The sequence below is a fragment of the Pongo pygmaeus genome, chromosome 11 (genome assembly GCF_028885625.2).
Source record: "Pongo pygmaeus isolate AG05252 chromosome 11, NHGRI_mPonPyg2-v2.0_pri, whole genome shotgun sequence".
Classification (NCBI taxonomy): Eukaryota; Metazoa; Chordata; class Mammalia; order Primates; family Hominidae; genus Pongo; species Pongo pygmaeus.
Window position 1 is genome coordinate 40425588 of NC_072384.2, and position 21670 is coordinate 40447257.

General features: G+C 35.5%; 1 protein-coding gene across 1 annotated transcript in view; it reads right to left on the bottom strand.

Moving 5' to 3' along the window:
- Positions 1-21670, bottom strand: part of LRP1B (LDL receptor related protein 1B) — a 1896287-nt gene that overhangs the window by 809789 nt on the left and 1064828 nt on the right. Inside the window, exons 8-10 of the mRNA XM_054478394.2 lie at positions 6986-7208; positions 3805-3976; positions 34-177 (exon numbers count right to left, since the gene is read on the bottom strand). Coding sequence (XP_054334369.1) covers positions 34-177; positions 3805-3976; positions 6986-7208 — 539 coding nt within the window. The remainder of the gene's footprint in view (positions 1-33; positions 178-3804; positions 3977-6985; positions 7209-21670) is intronic.

Below are 21670 nucleotides of genomic sequence, written 5' to 3' on the forward strand. Positions count from 1 at the left end.
GCTGCTGGCAAATGTTTTATTTTAACAACATACTTTTGCATGACCTGCCATCACTTCCCAAGTTGAAGCCAGTCCTGCAGCGACAGGTCCGAGTTTTGTAACTGCTGCTGAGTAGACAGATGTGTGAACAGCCCCCTGGCATTCCATAAGGATCGACTTCACATGCATGGCTTCTGACTACAACAAATAAAAAACAGCATGCGTGAAATTCAGGTTCAAAGATAAGATAACTATGTGCATCAGTATGTCAAAATTTCTATAGTGTAAAAACAGGGAATCTTAGCAAAATTTTGTATACTCAACTATTTAGCACCATAATCGAATGCAAAAGAGTGTAAACCCCATAGAAGAGGACATAGGGATTTGACAAAATCCTCCTAAGTGAGCATTTAAAAAAACAATTCTAAGAAATAAAATGTGTTTATATTAATTTAAACTCTTCACCGGTGAGCAAAATAAAAGTAACATGACTTTTTTTGTACATGCTTCTCATCCTTTTTAAAAATACCAATTTCTAAAATGAATACAAAGATCCATAAAAATAATCCCAGGTTAGGTAGTTAAACAGAGAAAGGATTTCCTTTGAAATGATTCATCATATGGGCAACCAAACTAGAGGAAATGTGATTCAGTGATTATCTATACACTGTTGAGAAGTGCTGAGGCAAAATATTTTTTAAATTTTTAAGTCTACTGTCATTTTGAGACTCTTACCACAAAATGTGTGTGTGTGTGTGTGTGTGTGTGTGTGTGTGTGTAGTTGTCAAACGGTGGAGGCTGAGTATATGTACAGATATTGAGGCGTAGAAGAATATTTTGTGAGCATAAAAGCTACTAAAGAGAAAAGGTAAGAAAAGTACTATATGGAGAGGATGAGAAAAGAAAGATGGATCAAAGTGAAAAGAAAGAATAGGAATAATATGAGTAAGATTTTATGTATTATTGTAATTATGTTTCTTTTAGATCACCCACTTGTTTGAAATGGTGATGAATATCATGGCAGTATTCTCTTCATAATAAAACTAATATGCTTTTAAAAATTATGCCTATTATCTTTGTATTCTTCATTTTCTAAGTGGGAAGATGAGTGAAATGCAATTTTTACTATTTTTTCCCTGCCAAGAGTGTTACTGTTATTTTCCAACCTGACTCCACTTATATAATAGATCACATCTCCTCATCTAATCACCAACTCTCCACTTTCTAACTCTTACCATCACTTTTGCTTTTTCCATTGGATCATGCCCATCAACATACAAATACACCATTATTTCTACATCTAATCAAAAATCTTTTAACCCAAATTCTCACAGCAATCCTTCCTTCAACTAGCTCTCCATTTCTCTGCTCTAGCTTACGTCCACACTATGCAAAGTTACCAATGATCATTTTCTACAATTCTTTTCCTTCTTCTCTCTCTCAAACCCATTCTACTCATATATTCACTTAATCCTGAAACTGCCCTTGTCAGATCCCAGTGAGCTTCATGCTGCTAAATCCAATGGTCAATTGGATTTAAGAAGCTTCATCTCAGTCTCTTCTTTTGGTTTTTCCTATTCTTTTTGGCTTATTGCTGGAGCATACCAGTGTCCATTATTTGGAATGCTTATTTCTCCATTTGTAATTACTGCCTTGGTGTTCACATCCATAGTCATGGCTTTAAATGTGACCTGTCTGTCAATGACTCCCAAACTGGTATCTCAAACCTGGACTTCCCCCTTCAACTCCAGAGTTGTATATTTAAATATCCCCTGGATATTTTCACTTTAATTTATAATAAACATTTAAAGTAACTCATGAAAATTAAATTTACTATCTTTGTCCTAAACTCACTCCATGCTTAGTTTCCCCATCTAAAAAATAACTAAATTATTCCAACTTCTGTAGCTAGACCACTGTCTTATTTATACTCCACATCTAATGTATCAGAAAATCCTATCGGCTCTACATTTGCCTATATTCTGAATTTCACTACTTCTTCCCACTTTCACTGCTGCCATCTTGATCCAATCTACCACCCTCTGTAAACTTCCAACCTTCTCCTCTCTACTACCTATTATCAACAGAGTAGCCATATTGGTTCTTTAAAAATGTTAGCCATACCGTGAGATTTTTCTGTTTAATGCTTTCTAAGGACTTCCCATCTCACTAAAAGTATAAGCAAAAGTTTTTTATAATAGTCTACAGAGCCCTACGTGTTATGGTCCTCCTTTGTTTCTCCAGCCTCATTTCCTACTTCTCTTTTCCTTGTTTGTTCTGCTTTACACACACAGGTATTCTTGCCACTCCTTGAACAGTCTAGACATGTTCTTTCCTTATGGCTTTTGTGTTTGTTCATCCCACCACCTGCAATGTTGTTGCCCAGATATCTCTGATATGGTTTGTCTGTGTCCCCACCCAAATCTCATCTTGAATTCCCACGTGTTGTTCGGGGGGACCCAGTAGAAGGTAATTGAATAATGGGGGCAGGTCTTTCCCATGCTGTTCTTGTGACAGCAAATAAGTCTTATGAGACCTGATGGTTTTAAAAAGGGGGGTTTCCCTGCACAAGCTCTCTGTCTGCGGCCATCCACTTAAGATGTGACTTGCTCCTCCTTGCCTTCTTCCATGATTGTGAGGCTTCCCCAGCCATGTGAAACTGTAAGTCCAGTTAAACCTCTTTCTTTTGTAAATTGCCGAGTCTTGGGTACGTCTTTATCAGCAGCATGAAAACTGATTAGTACAATCCCCATGCCTTTCTCCTTCAAATACCTCAAGTCATTATTCAATGTCATCTTTTCAATGGAACTTCTTCTGACTCTTCCATATAAAATCGAAGACTGCTCCCATTTCTGACATTCTTTATCCACCTTACCTTCTTTATTTTCTCTATAGCACTTATTACCTTCTAATATAATACATAATTTACTTAGTTATTTTGTATTATAGCTTCTCCACTGGAGTGTAAACTCATAAAGGCAAGACTATTTTGTCTGTTTTATTCACTGCTGTATTCACAGTATACATAGAATAGTTCGGGGAACATAGTAGATTGTCCATGAAAAATTAATGAATGAATAAATCCTAATATTAAACTCTAATAAGGCTATCTACAGAATTTTAAATTTGAATCTGTTGTAAACATATTTGTGACAATGTACAGCCATGATTAGATATATGTTAATGCTTAGATAATTCTAGGCTAGTTTTAATTTGAAATATAAGTATAAAATATAGTAAAAATTTTTGCTGGTGGTTTTTTATATTTTCTTTTTTTATATATGATTGAACCTAAATTGTACTGATGAACAGCATCACTAATCTCCTGTAGAAACAACTGGTTTGTTTTTCTGAGAAAAACTGCAGCCTTCTCATTGAAAATTACTTTTTAATGAATATGTGTTAAAGAACAATTGGAATGTTAAGTTAGCAGAGCCCAACGACTATAATAAACACTGGACAGATACTTCAAGGCAGTCACCTGATTTTAAATTTGTCTACCAAAATGATATCTAAAAAGAAAAAAATAATAACTTTAGCATCTGGGTTTCCTGTCTACATTCATCACGACTGAAAGCCCCTTCCTGAATCTAAATCTAGCTATCATTTCAATTCTATCATAGAAACGATTCACTAGAAACTGAACAATCTGTCATTTAGACTTGTGACGGGAGCTCTATTCCATTTAACAAGCAGACATGCCCACTTTTGCTGTCAAAGCAGAGAATTTATGACTCACTCACTTCAACACCATACAAAAGCACAAGGACTATATCCCCATTCAATCTACCATTAGGAAGGTTATAAAGAAGCTTTCCCACTTACCTGTTGGTTGAGTTCTTTTTTGGTAAATTCGGATTCCCCGAGCATTCTCAATTTTAATTAATGAGTGAATATCAGTCCCATTAAATCGGTTTATCCTTATGATATTGTAGTTATCAGAATTGGTTGCATACAAATAATCTTCAAACACAGTTATACCATAAAGATGTCTGACCTATAAAGAGGGCAAAACACAACTGTGATTTTTAATTATGTAGCTTGCAATTTGAAAGAAAAGCTGATTGCTATTTACTAGTATGGAAAATGGCCACAGCAGGAGAACCACAAGAATGTTATTTACTTTTTCTCAAGGGGTTCAACATTTCCCTGATTAAAACTTTTTTTCTGGAGAAGAAAACATTATATAGTAGTGTTTAAAACAGTTCCAAATGTAGGGAGAGAATTGTATTCATATGACATTAAGAGAGCATATTTAGTAGTTATTTTTCAAAGGCTTGTGAGAGCAAGACTTTCAAGCATATTCAATAATATGCCTATGACACTGTTATAAATAATTTGAGATATTTTAAGGGCTACTTGTTTATATAATAATGGATATGTAGAAGCTGCAAAAACATAGCTCTGCCTGTGAAAAGACTAATGAGAAAGCACCTCCAAAGATTTGTTTTATAAATTCAAAATCCAACTTTTTGGTCCCAAGCTATGTTTAGACTACCACTTGCTCCAGCACAGAAAGTAATATATAAAGAAATCATGTATTTGCAATCATTGTAAATAAATGTCAACATTTCACTCAGAAATTTCATTATTTCTAAAGCCAATTTATCATAGGAAATAGAACTGTTTCTTTTGAGAATTATGATGTTTATTGCTATCCATATACTTAGTTAACAGTCCAGCTCTTCTCTTTGGCAAAGGTCTTAGAGTTTATGGGGAGGAATGGATATCTTGAACTTAGAAAGTTTTCCCCTGGAACAAAAAGAAGAATACATGTACTGATTTTCTGAATAAAAGGCACATGCTAGGCACGTTGCCTTTGGCTACTCCTTTACTTAATTTAAAATGGTTCTGTTCCAGGGTAAAGTGAAGTTGCCACTCGATTTGCTGTAGAGATTTTGTTGAAAAAGCATCTGTCACTACTTTTGGCATTACATTGCACACTTTTAATACACAGACTTGCAGTTAAGAGAATTTGAAAAAGTATGCGTGGTTTGATTATAAAACTACTTATAGAACAAAATCACAAAATGTTCTATTTTAACCAGAAAATCTTGCCAGTTCTATAGTTTAAACAAAAACATTCAATTTATCTTTTTAGCATATATGACTCATTACTTCTATTTCTGGTCTTCTTTTATGAGATGTGACTAAAAAAAGACTGGCTTTACATGTTGTTTTTGGGTTTTATCTCATTTCTTCATCCTTAGGTTGGACATAAAATATAAGAATTACTAGGGAGAACTATTCCATGTTATAGCCGGAATAGTTCTTTTGTATGTACATGTTACTCCACAGTATGAGCATGTGTTGTATTTATGTGTGGGTCCAGGCATGTGTGTATTAACTAATATCATTTTCCACCTAGCTGACATCAAATTTACTAAAGATATCTATGGCCCAATTTTGACTTGGGTAATACTTTTGTCCTACAAAAATTATAAGCAAGCTCAAGACTCTTCCTTTGCCATTAGTCTCATGCATGTATTGCTCAAAGTTTGGGGCCACCAACCAAGCAGCCTGTGGTGATGGGATATCAACATTGTTGTCATATGACTGCCAATTCATAACCCAGGAGAAAAAGCCTACTACCTAAGAGGCAATCGGTCAAGGTGGAAAATACGTTCACCCAGTAAAGATAAAATTCACTCACTACCTCCCTATCTTCCTTCAGAAAAGACTGTTTCCCCTAAAATAAGCGCCTCTGCTAATTACCCCCTAGGCAGAGGTAGGAGAAGCCTGGAGCAGTAGGTAAACCATTTTGCCTTCAGCCCCAGTACTTCAAAAACTGTATCTATGTTGGATTACTTAGTGGCAGACTTAGCATATGTTTAAGGAACAAGCAAAATACAGGCAATAGACATGGGGAAAAAAAGAATAAACACTTTATTTAGGCTTTCAAAACTTTTTAAAGTGGTTATGAAAAAATTTATTTGAACTCCCTATCTTCATAACAAGGTTTAATTTTTTAATTGCAAATAAAAGAGACGGGCCATGATAATCATCTCAGAGATCAGGTCCTCTAAGGTTGTAACTAAGAGCTTTGAAAGGAATCAAGATTTTTGGGGCAGTTGAAGGTGAAAGAGAAAGCACTGGCCCACATTTAACATTGAACAGCTTTCCGCCCCCCCACCCCAAACAGATTAGTGCATCTCTTTATCTGTCAAGGAAGTAGAAAGGATTTCATTTTAAAAGCTGATTAGAAAGTAAAAGTAACTTTAGAGGATAATTGCAGAATATACCTGTCTTGCATTGCAAAAGAATCCAAAGAGATTCACATATTTCAGCTCCATAGACTAAGAATCTCACATAAAATAAGTGCAATCAGTGAGATAAAATCGGATTTTTAAATGTATTTATAGTAAATAAGGCTGATTTCTACCTAGAGATCTCTTTTAGGCATTCACTGAGTGTTGTTTGCAAAACGTCGTAATTCAGCAAAGTAAAAAGTAACACATTTAGGAAGAATTTTGACCTTCGTGACTTTCACAGAATTCTCTCTTTAGGAAGTACTTGAATACATCAGAAGTCAAAATTTAATAGAACTTGTTATAATAAAGGTACTTTTGTGAACAGGCATTTGCTTTTGTTAGCAAAATATCTCCAGTGCCACATGGGACAGATGATAGTTCAGCTCCTCATGAATGAACTACTTAAATTAGTTTTTAGTAATAGGCCACAACATCTGACCTGTTTTAATACTTTTCTTTCTTGCTAATATAGCATTTTTGTCTCTGTTGTTTTGTTTTTGTTTCCTTGTTTTCTCTGTTTTTAATTGAAGGGAGAAAGAGCAGAGCAAGAGAGGCATCTCCAATTTTGTGGAAATGTCACAATATCACTGTGAAAAGAACATTCTCTAATATAGGAAATATACTGTAATTTTTTATGACTCACTGCAGCTCGACTTTACAAGAAATTTTCAGTATTGCAAATTTTGGTATTCTTTTTAGTATTATTCCTTTCATTTTATTACCCTAGGAGCGTTGTCTAACAAAATTGTACTTACTTGTCTGCCTTGAATGACAGTGTGTCTATTTTTTCCTTGATAGTCCACTACTCCCACATAGTCCAAGTAAAGATCTACCCAGTAAACCAATTTGTTGACTAGGTCTAGTGCCAGTGCAGCTGGCTGCTCTGTCTTTGAATCAATTATCCTTGTTCTGTTCATCCCATCCATGTCACATCTCTCCACTTTGGCGACATTCCCGTAGTCAGTAAAGAAAAGTTTTCTGTTGAAAGAAAACTAAATGTTAAAGTGGAGGGTGGGGGAGGGAAGCACATTTGATGGAGCCATCTGTAAAATCAGAACTTTTTCTTCTAATTTATTTCAGTGATTACATCTGTTGGCTTCCCATAACCATTTCCACATAATATCACTCATAAACAGATAAATCTGCTAATGAATATTGCAGGGCATAAGGGAGCAGGTTAACCAACAACTGTAAAATTTCCCCAAAACGAATGATTATAGTGGGTTTATTTTTGTATTAGCAGAAATGTTTCTTTAAGCCTCATAGAGCTGGTGCACATCGACCACATACGGTGTAAGCTTCAGAAGTGAGCCAAGTCACCAGGCCAGGGCATGTGAGCTATCAGCCTTTATCCTCAACCTGCCTTTCAAATTGCCTGGTAATGTTTGTCTCCTATAAAAGTTATTATGTGGAGCTCAATGATGCTATGAGTGGTGGAGAATAGCAAACCTGGAATGGAATTAAGCAGACGGAAAGCAAATGTGCTGTTTGTAGCAACAGAAATAAAACATAAATAATCAATTCCCCACCGAAACTTATCTCAAATTCTCCCAAATATTCCCAAATCACAAAATTGTGTTTAAAAAGTATAGGTCATTTCTTCTCATTTTTTCTTAATATTTATTTTGGAGAAAAAGCTGAAAAGTAATGTTGACCTCTGAGACAACAAATTCTTTCATGCAGTGCTAATGGTGTCTGTCAAAGTTTAAAATGTAACTCCAACACTTCAGTGTCTAATATTTGATTAGTATTCACTATGTTTAGTAAACACAAATCAATTTTAATTAACCTGACAATATTTAACAAGATTACCCACTCACGAGACTAAATTACATTTGTAAATAGAAGACCATCTTGCCTTGACTTAAATACAATCTCAAGAATAATCCAATTTACAGTGACTGAGCAGTATCAAGATTACCTAGAGTATAAAATATTTGATTTTACAAACTTGGTGAATTAGTTTTTAGTTACTTTTCTCAACATACTTACATTATCTAACAGTATGGGGTATCTTTAAAGCTTCAACACATTATTTAAACTTTAATTTTAATTTAGTTCTCTCTGCTGTGGGAGACATTGACTAATTTTTAAACATTAGTGCATACTATTTGTAATAGTACAAGCTAGATTTTATTATAAGTATATATTTCACCAAATGTTATTGAAAGATCAGTTTATCATAAGTTGAAAATGATTGTTTCAAATGATATTTATTTAGGTGAAGATCCTTCTAGTCTAGTGAAGAATAAATAAAGGGCACATCCTGCAGTCTCATTGTCATGCTAAACGATCAAATCACTGCTTGGCATGCACGCGTTCCCTCTCCCCCTCCGTCTCTCTCTCTCTCTCTCTCTTCCTGCTTCCATCCTGCATCTCTGTTTTCCTCACTTATAAATCAATTTGTTCATAGCTATTCTGTTTCTATAAGGAGTACCCAGTTTCACTCTTTCTTACTATAGAACAGTGTTCATTATTCTTGCTACATGAAACTTTTTCTCATAATGCCTCTCCTTTTATATTTTTCTTTTCTCACTGGTTCATTTCACAGAGGTGAAGAGGAGTTGGTGTGCAGGTGGTTTGACTTTGGGCATGGAGAAATGAAGGTTCTGGCTATCATGTGACATGTAGAGACTACGTTTAGATAGCATTATGAAGCAGGCAATTGCAACTGTTTACATGGTACTTAAGGGGAGAGGTGGGTCTGAAGATGAAGCCTTCTCTAAAGTCATCTTCAGATGACTTAATTGAATGAGATCCCCTGACCCCTGAAAAAAAAAAAGAGGCGTCTCAAGACAAGAACCTTGGAGGCATGCTATTAGAGAAATAAGAGTAAAGGAGGTCAGAAGTTAGTGGTAACACAGATGTTCATAGACATCTAAAAGAGAAAATTTTCAGAATAAAAAATTGAGTGGCTGACTGGGTCAATCACTTTACAAAGTAAAAAAAGAAGAATATAGATTAAGAAAATGTCACTGAATCTGATATTCAGTAAAATACTAGTAATTTTTGCCACTTGTGTTTGGGAAGCTTAGTTACGGAGGAAGAGCGTAAACCAGGTGATGATGAAGGGTTCAGAAAATGTAAGTTATTCATTCAAGAAATTTTTCATTCTTTTTGACCTTCTATTACAAGACTGATGCAATTGATTCTCATATTTTTTTCTAAATCATAAAACGGATTGAGATAACTCCAAGTTTCTGCCAAGGATGAAAAAAAGCACATGTAAATATATGAGTGATCAAAATTGAACCTTCTCAGACTTCAGATTCCTGACTATGATGAGCTCTGTTCACTTTTGATTGAAATGCAAAATATCAAAGAGTTCTAAAGAATAATAGCAACGTGACCATAAAGTTGCAGCTATTGAGTGCCTATAGTCACATAATGACATAAATGTTTATTTGTGTGCTTGTTTTTAGCGGTGTTTAATTTTACCTTAAAATTTCCTGTTACAGAGAAAAGTTTCATTCCTAGGGCATTCTTTACTGGAGGCATGGCTGTATTACAATTGGTAAACACAAGCTAACATTTTTAAATATTTAAAAGCCAACTATGTCATTTATGATATAAATGTTGTTGGGTTAAAATCACTCTCTTCTTTTCTATAAAATATTTTTCCAAATCATAGACAAGTAAATGGTGCTCTGCAAACGCCACGATCCCACGGATCCTTATGATTTCCCTGAGAGACAAAAGTACCAGATAATTTGTATTTTACAGATGAAACAGGTTCAAAGCCCTTATGGTTAGTCCTTGCCGGAGCCATAAATGTCACATCTTTTTGAAAAACTTGTTATTTGGAATTTCAAACTTACACAAAATTTTTAATTTTTAAGAATAGTAGAATGGATGCCTATACCCGTCACCTAGATTCGCCAGTTGTTTACATTTCGTTCCGTTGGCTATTTTATATACTCATTGAGCCACTTCAGAGTAAACTGCAGACATCATGACTCTTTATTCCTAAACACTTCAGCATCCATCTCTTAAGAAGGTTAAGAAAGACAAGGGCATTCTCTTGAATAACCACAGTATATCTCTCATAATCAATACCTTCAACAATGTGTGCAATATATAGTCCTTATTCAAAATTTGCCTTTTGACAGATAATGTTCTTCATGGAAAAAATTTCTGATTCAGAATCTAATTCAACAGGATACATTGTATTTAATCATCTTTTCTTGCTCAACTCGTTTAATCTTGAGCAGTTCTTCAGCTTTCCTTTGTTGTTCATGACGTTAATATTCTAAAGAGTAGATAGGGGTTGTTTTGAAGAATGTTCCAACTTGCGATCTGTCTGATTTTTGTCATAATGTTATAATTAGATTATGTTATGCCTTTTGAACTGAAATGCAATATTTTGCACTTTATTGTTACTATCCCTAGGGCTTAGAAACAGTGGGAAAGCCTATGATCCACCCCCAAAATTACACAAAAAGGAATTTCAATGGTGGTTTGGAATCCCATTCATTCCACCATATTCGATGTTTTCTGAACACTTAACTGTCTTAACTTCCAGGGTCCTAGTCTCTTTTTCAGCATCTCCCCACACCAGGAACCAAGGGCCCCCAGTTTAGCACTCTCCCTGGAAAACTCATGGTAGATTGTGGAGACCAGTCCCAATTCAGCCCTATGCCCCATTCCCTTAGGATTGCAATATTAATACTTTTTAAAAAATCTTTGTTCTTACCTGTGTTATCAACTATTTTTTTTGTTAATGCAGCAAAAAGGGGCATTGCTGTTCTCTTGTTCTACATTTATTTTTAAATGTCATTCTAGTTTCCACTAACAAAAATTAATATTAAAAGAAACCAAAATCCAACAACTGTCTCTATTTCTAAGATGTTTAACTATTAGCTCACAAAAGAAAACATTTCTTTCAAATTTTCAATTATTCATCCCGTTCTTTATTTTCATAATGCAGTTTCTCTAGTAAACAGGGTTTTATTGTTTTGGCATCATTATCCCATCAGATATGGGAAACTGTTTTTGTCTGACATCTTTGTGATTATATGAGCAGCCCTGTTTCACTAAAGTCATATAAGTTTTATACAGTTGGGGATAGTAAGAAACTTCGAGTATTATTGGTAAACTTGCCTAACATAAATCAAAAGTCACAAAGGGAGCGCTCATGGACAGTGACAGAGCACTGTGTTTACAGAGTTATGGCACCAATCATTTCTGTACTTTAAAGGAAAGCAATTGTTATACATACTGACATCTTAAAGCATGTATCGTTTTAGCTGATAAAAATAAGAATTACTTTTGCCAGTGATATCCATTTTAAATAATGCTTCTGTACTTTAACTCAAAAAAACATAAGGGAATTTAAATACATCAAAGTTCTCTCCATGTCCTTTAACTGCATAGTCAGTCCCTGTCCTTAACTCTTAAATGTTGGTTACAACTTACTGATGGAATTTAGAAATTTTCAAAAGCCTCTCAAAATGAAATGACTTATCATTCATTTTAACTTTTTAAAAAGTTAGGTTACACAACAAGATTTTTTTGAAGTGAAGTTAAAAAAACAAGGTATTTTATGTAACAAGATACAAAATGGGGACTAGCTAAGAGGGGAGTAAGACATAAGAGTAGGGAGCCATATATTGCCAGATTTCAAAAATCATTGCTATGATTAGGGTCTGCCAAACCCTCTATGTTTATTAATTTATCTTAACGAAGACAACTGCTTTCCTTTTTATTTCAGGAAAATGATACATATTTTCCTCAGAAAGGTTTGCACTAGGAACTTTATTTTTTTCTTGTTTTTATAATAACTTAGTGTTATCCAAATAGCATCAATAGTAATATAACCTCATTTTTTATGCCATTGTACCTTGTACAAACCTTGAACAAGAAAGTAATTTTCCACATTATATAGAGTAATTGAGGTATATTTAGAATTAAAGTAGGAATATTAAATATTTAGCATTGTAATTCTAAAATGCAATTACAAATCTGAAAAAGTAATGAGTCTTTGAAATAAAAGGTTTAAATTCAAATTCTATTAGTTTCTGCCACTGAAAGCATGTGGATAATAAACAATTAAGCTATTTTGTCTGTCTAGCCAAGACTATTCAAGACATTTATTGATCTTTACTTGTTTGGGGATTTCGCTTTTGTTGTTTGAAAAATCTCTCTTGTATTGGTTTTCAGTTTATACATAAACACACAGAAATTAAACTTGACATATGGACTCCCACTGTCGGCTGGCTACTCTATATTCTGGAAACATTCCCACTAGTGATTCCTCCAAAAGTGTACATGTATTGGATATGTCAGGCAATGTGGCTGACCCATTGAACGTCCTTATTTACCTAAACCTGCCCCATTTAGTGTTTCTGAGAGGAGCAGCCCTATGCGCAATAGTATAATACCATTTATCTCCTCCCTCTTCATAGATAATTAGACCAAGAAGGAATATGGGATTCAAGTGAAACCAAATCACAGGCTGAGAGGAGTCACTAGGACCCTTTCTCTCAATAATCTGAACTGCAAAGTATGGGGTCCATCTGGTGCACAGCTGCTGTAAAATAGGTAAGGTGAACTGGTAGCATGGGAGGGTGTGAGAGAAGAAATACTGGAGCCTGTGTATCAAAGTAAAGGGGCTATGAGAGGCAAGATGAAAGAAGCCATGTCTCCCTTGAGTGAGGGATTCTCCAGGCCCCAGGAAGTCCATCTTTACTTCCTGTCCTTAGGTCTGTGAATACAGGAGATTATTTGATTCCTCTCAGAAAAGAAATCTCTATTTATTTGAGCTAACTTTGGCAGGTTTCTATACTTGGAAGCCAAAATGCCATGACTAACCGCCCATATTATTTAACGTTCTATTTTAAGATTCAGAAAAATTGTGTTCTAAAGATTTTGAACAAGCAAACATTGAAGTGGCGTCCTTGTCTAGGGTAAATACCCGGGGTTCATAGTCTCACACCAAGGGAATAGAGGAGGAAGACATACAAGAAGTGGGTTTAGGAGTGGAGATTTACCAGGCAAGGAAAGAGAAAGGAGAACAGCTCTCTCTCCTGTGAGAAAGAGGGTTGCTCGAATGGGACTTCTGGCCCACAACAGAGTGCACAGCATTTTATAGACAGGCTTGAGGAGGCAGTGTCTGATTTACATAGGGCCCAAAGATTGGTCAGACCAGGTGTGATGTTTGCATAGTGTGAGAGAAAGCCAGCCACCTCATCCTGATCTTATTATGCAAATTGGGTCTTTGCCTGGCCAGGGCCATGTTGTCTGCTCCTGGCTGCACATGTGGTTGGCAAAAAAAAAAAAAGAAAAAAAAAGGAAAGATGGTGTTGCCATTTTGAATATGCCTAGTACCAGGTAGCTTTTCCTATTGGCACAGTTGCCAGCATTCACCCATGCAAGCTTACAGTTTGCTTGTCTGTGTCTGCAGCTTGATTTTACAGGCTGCTCATTGTTAGAAAAGAAAATGATTTGGGGCTGCTTTTCATTAAAGGGAAAACCTTACTGAGGACTTCCTTACCCTGACTATCTGCCTAAATAATTTCTTTTTCATTCCTACATATCATTCTACTTTAGGGAATATTTCATATTAAAATTTTAACTCTAAATTAAGGACTCATTTTGTAATTTTCACAAGTAAACCTCATAACCCATTTTGGCACTGAATCAAAATGATATTTATGAAGAAATATTATTTTGGCCTAAATTGAAAACATCTTAAATCTTTTCAGTAGTCTCTAGAGAAAATATAAGGAAGAAGAACATTAATAATGAGCAGCAGTTTAGAAAAATTATTTTTATCTCTTTTAAATTCAATATATTACTCAAACCACGGATTTTCAAATGTCATTCCCTAATCAAGCTGGCTGAACTCTGGCAAATACAAATGCAGTCCATCCTTATTCCCACTTCACCCCAATAACTGCCTCTCATTCACCTTTTTATTATGAAGGCAAATTAGCTTTTTAGGCCTTTCTTTCAACTTGCCTTTCATTTTCCATAATCCGAGAGCCAGGAGTTAACTCGGCAAGTAAGAAACCTGACACTGTAAAAGTGGAGCACTAAAAATGTGGAGAAATAGAAAGATTTGTACGTTTTTATTATTGATTTATTTTTTCTTTTTATCCATGTCACACAGATATTTCATCAATGTCTAACGTAGTTTGAAACATGGTGGGAAAAATGCTTAATCATCTCCTCTCCCTAGATTGTGATTGTCTGAGGTGGAGTCTAGGCCCTATCAGCAAGAGAAAGGCTGGTACAACTTGATTTGTTTATGATCCGTCACTACTTCCCCTTCCTTACTCCACGTCCCTATTCTCTAAGAAAAGAACCACTTGGTTTATGTTCACTTGCTCATTTCTGTCACCCATGGCTACACTTTACTGCAGCTGCCAAATCTAACTGCCTAAAAGGTAACGACACACTGACCTAACATTTTGACTGTGAGGCATCCCTCATTCTTAGGCTGTAATTGAAACTCTATAAATCCACCTCTGTCTTAGATAATATCAGGACTAAATCTTGCAACATTCTCACCCTTCTTTACACAAGTCTCTGCTTAAAGTGTAGGACAGGCTAACATTTTGTCTGCTGATACAAACCAACCTCCCCTCTTCCTACCCCAACCCTTCTGATCTGCATTCTGAAACTTTCACTCCGTGATCAAACTCCATAATATCATAAGATTATACTTTGAATGTTCCAGAATATTATGCTCAAATGGTAAAATCCACTGCTTTGCGAAGGTCTCACAAACTGGTTGTATCACTGACAGCACCCATCCTTGAAGAATCATCTACAATCTTCTGATTCTTGTATGTCATTATTTTTATTTCAGTACCCAGGTTTCTGTCTTTTTGACCACTCTAAACCAAGCAAGTCAGTATCCCGTAGATATTGAAATGTCTACAGGATAATTAATCCAAAACTTTATTCTTTTCTTCCTTGGCGTCCTCTGTGCCTATGATCTTTTATTTCCAGTACACTTCAACCACAGATTCCCATGGTGATAAACAGCATGCTCTTTGTCTTCACCAGAAATTACCTGTCTTCCCAACCACACACAGAATCTCACTCTTCCATTTGACTGTATGTTTACTATCAGTCTCAGGTAATCCCACTGCAACACTTTTGGACTTCATTGATACTCTGTCCCCACTGACTCTCTCAACTTTCTCACCAGCCTTCAACTTTTCTTTCTCATTCCTTCTCCATTGTCCCAACCATTTGATTCACTTCACCTCACATCTCCCAACTCCAGAAGGACAGTCTTGCCTCTTTCCGTCTGCAGAAATTAGAGCATACAGAAAGGCAAATCCTTTGTTTTCTTACAGCCCCAGCTAAAATATCTATTTCTAGATCAATTATTTTTTCCTCTCCTCTTGTAAGACAGAAGCGAGCATCCTCTCTTTTTGTTTAGTCCAGTGCAGGGCAGAAATATACACTCAGTCCGTCTTTTTCTCTAAGACCTGACTTCAGCAGCTATTTCGCCTTTCTTCTTCATCTTCAACTTCTCCTTTTCTACTAAATGTCATATTCAGCATACAAATTTGCTTTACTATTTATCATTCTAAAACCAATAAAAATTTTCTCTTAACCTTTAACCACCCTCCATTTATAGTCCTTTTTCTCCAAGCTGCATTTACATCCAAGCTTCGCTATAGAATTTTTCATACACTTTATTCTTCCCCTTAAACACACTTCATGACACAATGGTACATCATCCAAATTTACCATTCAAATTTTTTTTCTTACAGAAGTTACCAATTATTTTCATGTAGTTAAAACAATGGACTTTCCCCAGCCTCCTTTTATGACCTCTGCATAGCATCAGGCCAAATTCATCACTTTCTCCTTTCTGGCATTTTTTTTCTCTTAGCACTCTCTTGGTGTTCTTCCTACCTGGCTTGTTTTTCCTCAATTACTTTCTCCACCTCTTCTTTCTACATCAGGTCCAGAATTCTACTAATGGAGTACTTCAGATTCAGTCTTGGAATCTTAGAATTCTCTCACAGACAATCTTGAATGTTCCCATGATTTTCATTAATGTTACAATAATTCACTAATATTCTAGCTTGTCATCCAAACTTCTAACTCATAAACACAATTGTTTTGTTGATATTTTTGCGAGATTCTTTTGGATATCTCAAATGTAACATACCTAGTATTAAATTCCTGCTCTCTCTCTCCAAATCTGTTCCTTCACTTTTCTCCATTTTGGCAAAAAGCGCTTCCTTCTATCCAATGGTTTATTCCAGAAACTAGGCATTCATCCTTCATACCTTCTACTGTATCCTCTATGTCCAACATATCACCACATCCTACCAGTTATATCTTCAATGTATATCTTGAATCTATATATTTATCTCTTTCTCTTCTCCTCTTTCCTAAACCAAGTAATGGTCATTTGTTACTTGGAAAGTTACACCGTATCTCAGTTTCTTAAGCCATTTTTCTTATCGTAGCCAAAGAGAGCACATTAACATGAAAAGTAGATTACGTGTTATAAACCCTCCTATAGCTGCTGAGAGAAATAGGAATCAAATCTTACATTCCTGACTTTACTAACAATGGCGAACATGAGCTGGTTTCTGCCTCTCTCTCCAGTTTCACCTAGCGGTATCTTTCCTCACTCCTAACACCTTGGATATCCAGTGACGCTGTTCTCTATTTCTAGTACCTTGGCTGTCTTTCTGTTCCTTAAAAAAAAAATCCAAGCATTTTCTCCCTTTCTGCATTTCATATACATTGTCCCTTAGCCTAGAAGTTAATGTCTGCTATGCTTTTCCAACCTTGGCTTTAGTTTTCAACTTAGATGTCAGTTCCTGTGAAAGATCTTTTCTGTTTTTCCAATATCAATTAGATCTACCTGACATAATCTCATGGCATTCTGTATTTTTATAATACTATTTCTTATTTTACTTGCATAAAATAGATACACCCACAGATAAAGTTGTTTAAAATCTATTAAACAGACTACAACCTCCAAGAGGCTATATTTGCTTTATTCAGTGTTATATGCTTAGAACTCAGCCATATGTCTACACGTACTAAGTTGTCTGTCTTTGACTCTCTGTCTCTCTCTCTCTATATATATATATATAAAATATGTTTTACATATGTATGTAACACATATATTACATATATATAATTTTTTTATCTGGCCTTTGACAGGCTCTTTATAAATTTCCTCATATGGGAATAATAAGATATAAGACTCAGACTTGAAGTTAGGTTAAAGGGTGAAAAATAAAGATAAGGCCATTCTACCATAGAAAAATACGTTTTCCAGATTATACAGCATAGCTCACCGGAATTATATTTCAGGCCTAAATTACTAACTAATCATAAATTATTACTTTGTTCAGTTCGTTTTCATTGTCCTTTTTGCATACAGTTCCCTTGGAGAACTTGTCAGGAGTAGTCATTAGTTCAGGGTTAGATTTGAGTATTCCTGTATCTAGCCAATTTTCATTGTCAATGACATTTCTTCAATATTCACTTTATTTTACCTATGATATCAGACTATAACAGAACTCGGATGTATTCCCAAAAGGGTTAGACTGGCTCTCAAATCTAGCACGAGTTTTGCTTCTTTGTTTACTTTATATAAGCAACCTGAATTTTAAGAATATAATACTGTCCCCTGTGAGGAGGATGGATTAAAAGTGTTGGGTGACGGATAGGGAGATAGCAGTTTGGTAGTTACGCACTAACGTAGAAAGTAGAAATGGAAAAGAGAAGAGAGATTCAAAAAACAATTTGGAGTCTGAGTCAGTAGGACTTCATAATTAAAACTGAATAGAGACAAGTATTTCAATTGAGTAGAGAGCAGCATTCCAATATAATATTAATTTTCACATAATATATTTTAACTTGGTGTTCTTTCATATTTTTCCCAATAAGTCTACCTGTTTTATAAGATCTCAAGGTGTCATTCCATTTAATACAAAGAATGGAGTTTATGTTTTGGCATATTACTTTTCATGACCGAGGGCAGTGCTATTTTAGGACTCCTTCAGGGATCAGTTTTCAGGATACCAGCACTGAAAAGCTCATGCTCAATATACGTGATTCATGTAGAAGAGTAAAGTATTTGATGTAATATATTAGAATTCAAATGTTGCTCTTTGAGATATACAGAGGTGTGTAACCTGATTCTGCACTTAAGGAAGTCCTATTGGCTTGTAAGGGCATTGTTCTGAGCTGAAATAACACAGATGGCTGTCTCAGAAGTGACTAAGGTAAGTATCCATGAAATTGTGGACTGCTGAACAAACCTGGTTCACTGCTATGCTAATTACCAGTTAGCTGAACTGTCAATTTCTATTTCAAATTCCTACTAAATGGAGGAAAAGTGTGTTGAAAAATGAAACTTTAACTACAGCACAGCTTTCTTTTATAGTATTCATTCTTTATACTTGTGTACACATCTCGTTTTGATGTTGGAACACATTGTGCAATAATATTGCAGTGATGTTAAAATCATATGATTATACAGATTAAATCACATTGTAGAAAGATCAAGATTTCTTTGTTCAGTGCTCACTGCCCTTGCTGTGAGGGGCAGATGTAGTTAGAAAAAAGTAAGGCAAAAGTTCTGTAAAGCAATACTTTCTTTATGATGGTTTTATCTAAATTTGTTGGTTTAGTTTTAGGCAGGAATGCAGTATCAAGCTCAAGTTAAGTGTTTAAGACTAAAAAGGCCAAATGAAGCTGGTGAAGGGAAACAACTGTCCTCACTCCATTGGCAAAACATGCATTTTGATAATTGCAGATGCTTCTAGGGCAACGTTTCTTGACCAGGATGAGCTTCAGGGGTTCCATCAACAAACAGCTGTGTAGGGCTGTGTTGGCAGGTATGCCAGCAATTATATATTCCTACAGGTGCATTTTTCTGGCAAGAGGATTAATACTTGAAAAGGTAAATGTCCATGCTCTAAAACAGTGATTCTTAAATTTTATTGTGCATAATAATCACCAGGGGAGTTTGCTGAAATCTCCGATTCCTATAATCACTGTGGTGGGAAATTTGGCAGTATCTAACAATATTAAATATTCATTTACCATTTGGTCCAGCAATTCTTGTTTCTAAAATTCAACCTGAGGATGCATCTTAACAAATAAGAAACAGCACTTACACTAAGTTATTTACTGTAACCTTATTAATAATAGCAAAATATTAGAAACATTTTTTAACCAGCCCTCTCTTCCCTGGCTGTTTATTAATTTCTTTCCAGAAAACTAGACCCTAGGTTCTGAGACTACAATAGGAAATTCTAAAGCACCTGGCCTTCACCTCTAGAGAAAATACAAAATAAGACCATTGAGGATAAAGATGCTTTTGAATTTATGAATACTCAGGGATGACTGAGATGGGTAGCTCTGCAGATTGTTAATTGATTGATAGGTGGATGCAACGTCTGGTAACAAGCTCTTGTTAGTCTCATAATCAAAGAATTTAAAATAGTAGGCTAGGCTGGGTGTGGTGGCTCAAGCCTGTAATTCCAGCACTTTGGGAGGCTGAGGTGGGCAGATCACGAGACCAGGAGTTCAAGACCAGCCTGGCCAATATGGTGAAACCCCGTCTCTACTAAAAATATTTAAAAAATTAGCCAGGCATGGCAGCGTGTGCCTCTAGTCCCAGCTACTCGGGAGGCTGAGGCAGAAGAATCACTAGAACCCAGGAAGTGGAGGTTGCAGTGAGCTGAGATTGTGCCACTGCACTCCAGCCTGGGCGACTGAGCGAGACTACACCTTAAAAAAAAAAAAAAAAAAAAAAAATGTAGGCTATGCGATGGTATTTTGCCCCAATTTTTGCAATTTATTACATGTAGGCCAATTAGCTTTTCAAAGAAAACAGATTGTTTCAATCACACTTGGATTAGAATTCTTCCTGTGAAGGTCTTAGATTATTGTTTGCTGCTCGGTCTTCATGTCTTTATTTTTTCTAATATCAGGTTCTATAATATTCAGTTTATGTGTTAATTTGACAAGGTATAGTCCACAGTTACTCAAACACTAATCTAGGTGCTGTTTTGAAGGTATTTCGCATCTATAGTCAGCTGCCTTTAAGTAAAGATGATTATCTTCAATACTTTGGTGGGCCTGATTTAATCAATTAAAAGAATTTAAGAGCAGAACTGTGATTTCCCCCAAGGAAGAAGTTCCATTTGTGGATTACTGCATCAGCTCTTGCCTAAGAGTTTCAGCCTTCCCTTCCCGATTGCCTGCCCTACAGATTTCAATCTAACTAGCCAGACTCCTAAGTGCCTAAGCCAATTTCTTATAGGAAATCTCTCTATATTTATATATCTTACAGGCTCTGTTTCCCTGATAGAATTTTGAGTAATACAGTATCCAAAATTCTTTTGGAGACCACTTCTCTGCCAGTTTCTGTCTACTTGATTTGGGTAAAACTCCAATCTGAGTCTATCTCAGAACTTGAGAGCTTCAGGTAGGATTTTTTTTTTTTTTTTTTTTTTTTTACTATTGGACTCAAATGAAATTTGAGCCATTAAATTTCCTTTTTTTTGAAAGCTTATTTGGATGAAGTTTTCTAATACAACTAAAAACTACTTATTTTATAAATATTCATGGTTGAGGCAAATGGTAACTGGAACACCTACCATCACTACAAGAAAAACAGAAGTTAAATGTTCTACTGTCAATAAGTATATTGAGGCCATTCTAAATAAATTGTATTATCTGTCATGAACCTAGTAAGCAGTGTCTAACATTGGCATTATTTGTAAAATGGAAAATGCTATGGTTTGAAATTTCAGTTTAGAATATCTGTCCAGTTCATTATTTTTTTTTTCCTTAAGAAAAAAGCCCTTCATTCTCCCACAGAATTTCAGTCCTGCAGTCCAGCTTCGTTGACGTGGCAGAACCTTCCACCCCTGCCTCCTTTTCCTAGCTAATTAGACCAGTGGTGAATGGCTAGCCCTGTGGCATCTAATACATTATTTGGACTGAGTCAATCAGCTTATTTGACTTAGGTTTTTAAAACTGTGACACAGAAAGCTGGAAGTGGTTGATGGCTTGAACAGACATATAAAGCAAGGGCATCGGTCACTGTATCTGAGGTATGTGTAAGTGCAACAGAAAAAGCCTGCCAAGGAGAGAGAAAGAGAAAGAGAAATGAAGCAAGGGTGAAGAAAGAAGTGTTCTCTTTCTCTTTGCTCGTATATAACCTTTGAGTTGTCCCAGGGAATGTGTTAAGGCTGCTTTTAACTATTATATTAAACAGTGGGTCTACTAACCAGAATTTACAAATGGTAAACAAAGACTACAAATAATGCTGTCAATTAAAAAAAAAGAATTCAAACTGTAGTGCCAATTGTAGCAAATGAAAATAAACTCTGAGTTAATGTTGCCTTCTATATTACCACGATAAATTCTCTTTTCTCCACCTTGGATAGTGAGATTATTAAAGTATAATAGAGACCTAGGGAGATAAGGTG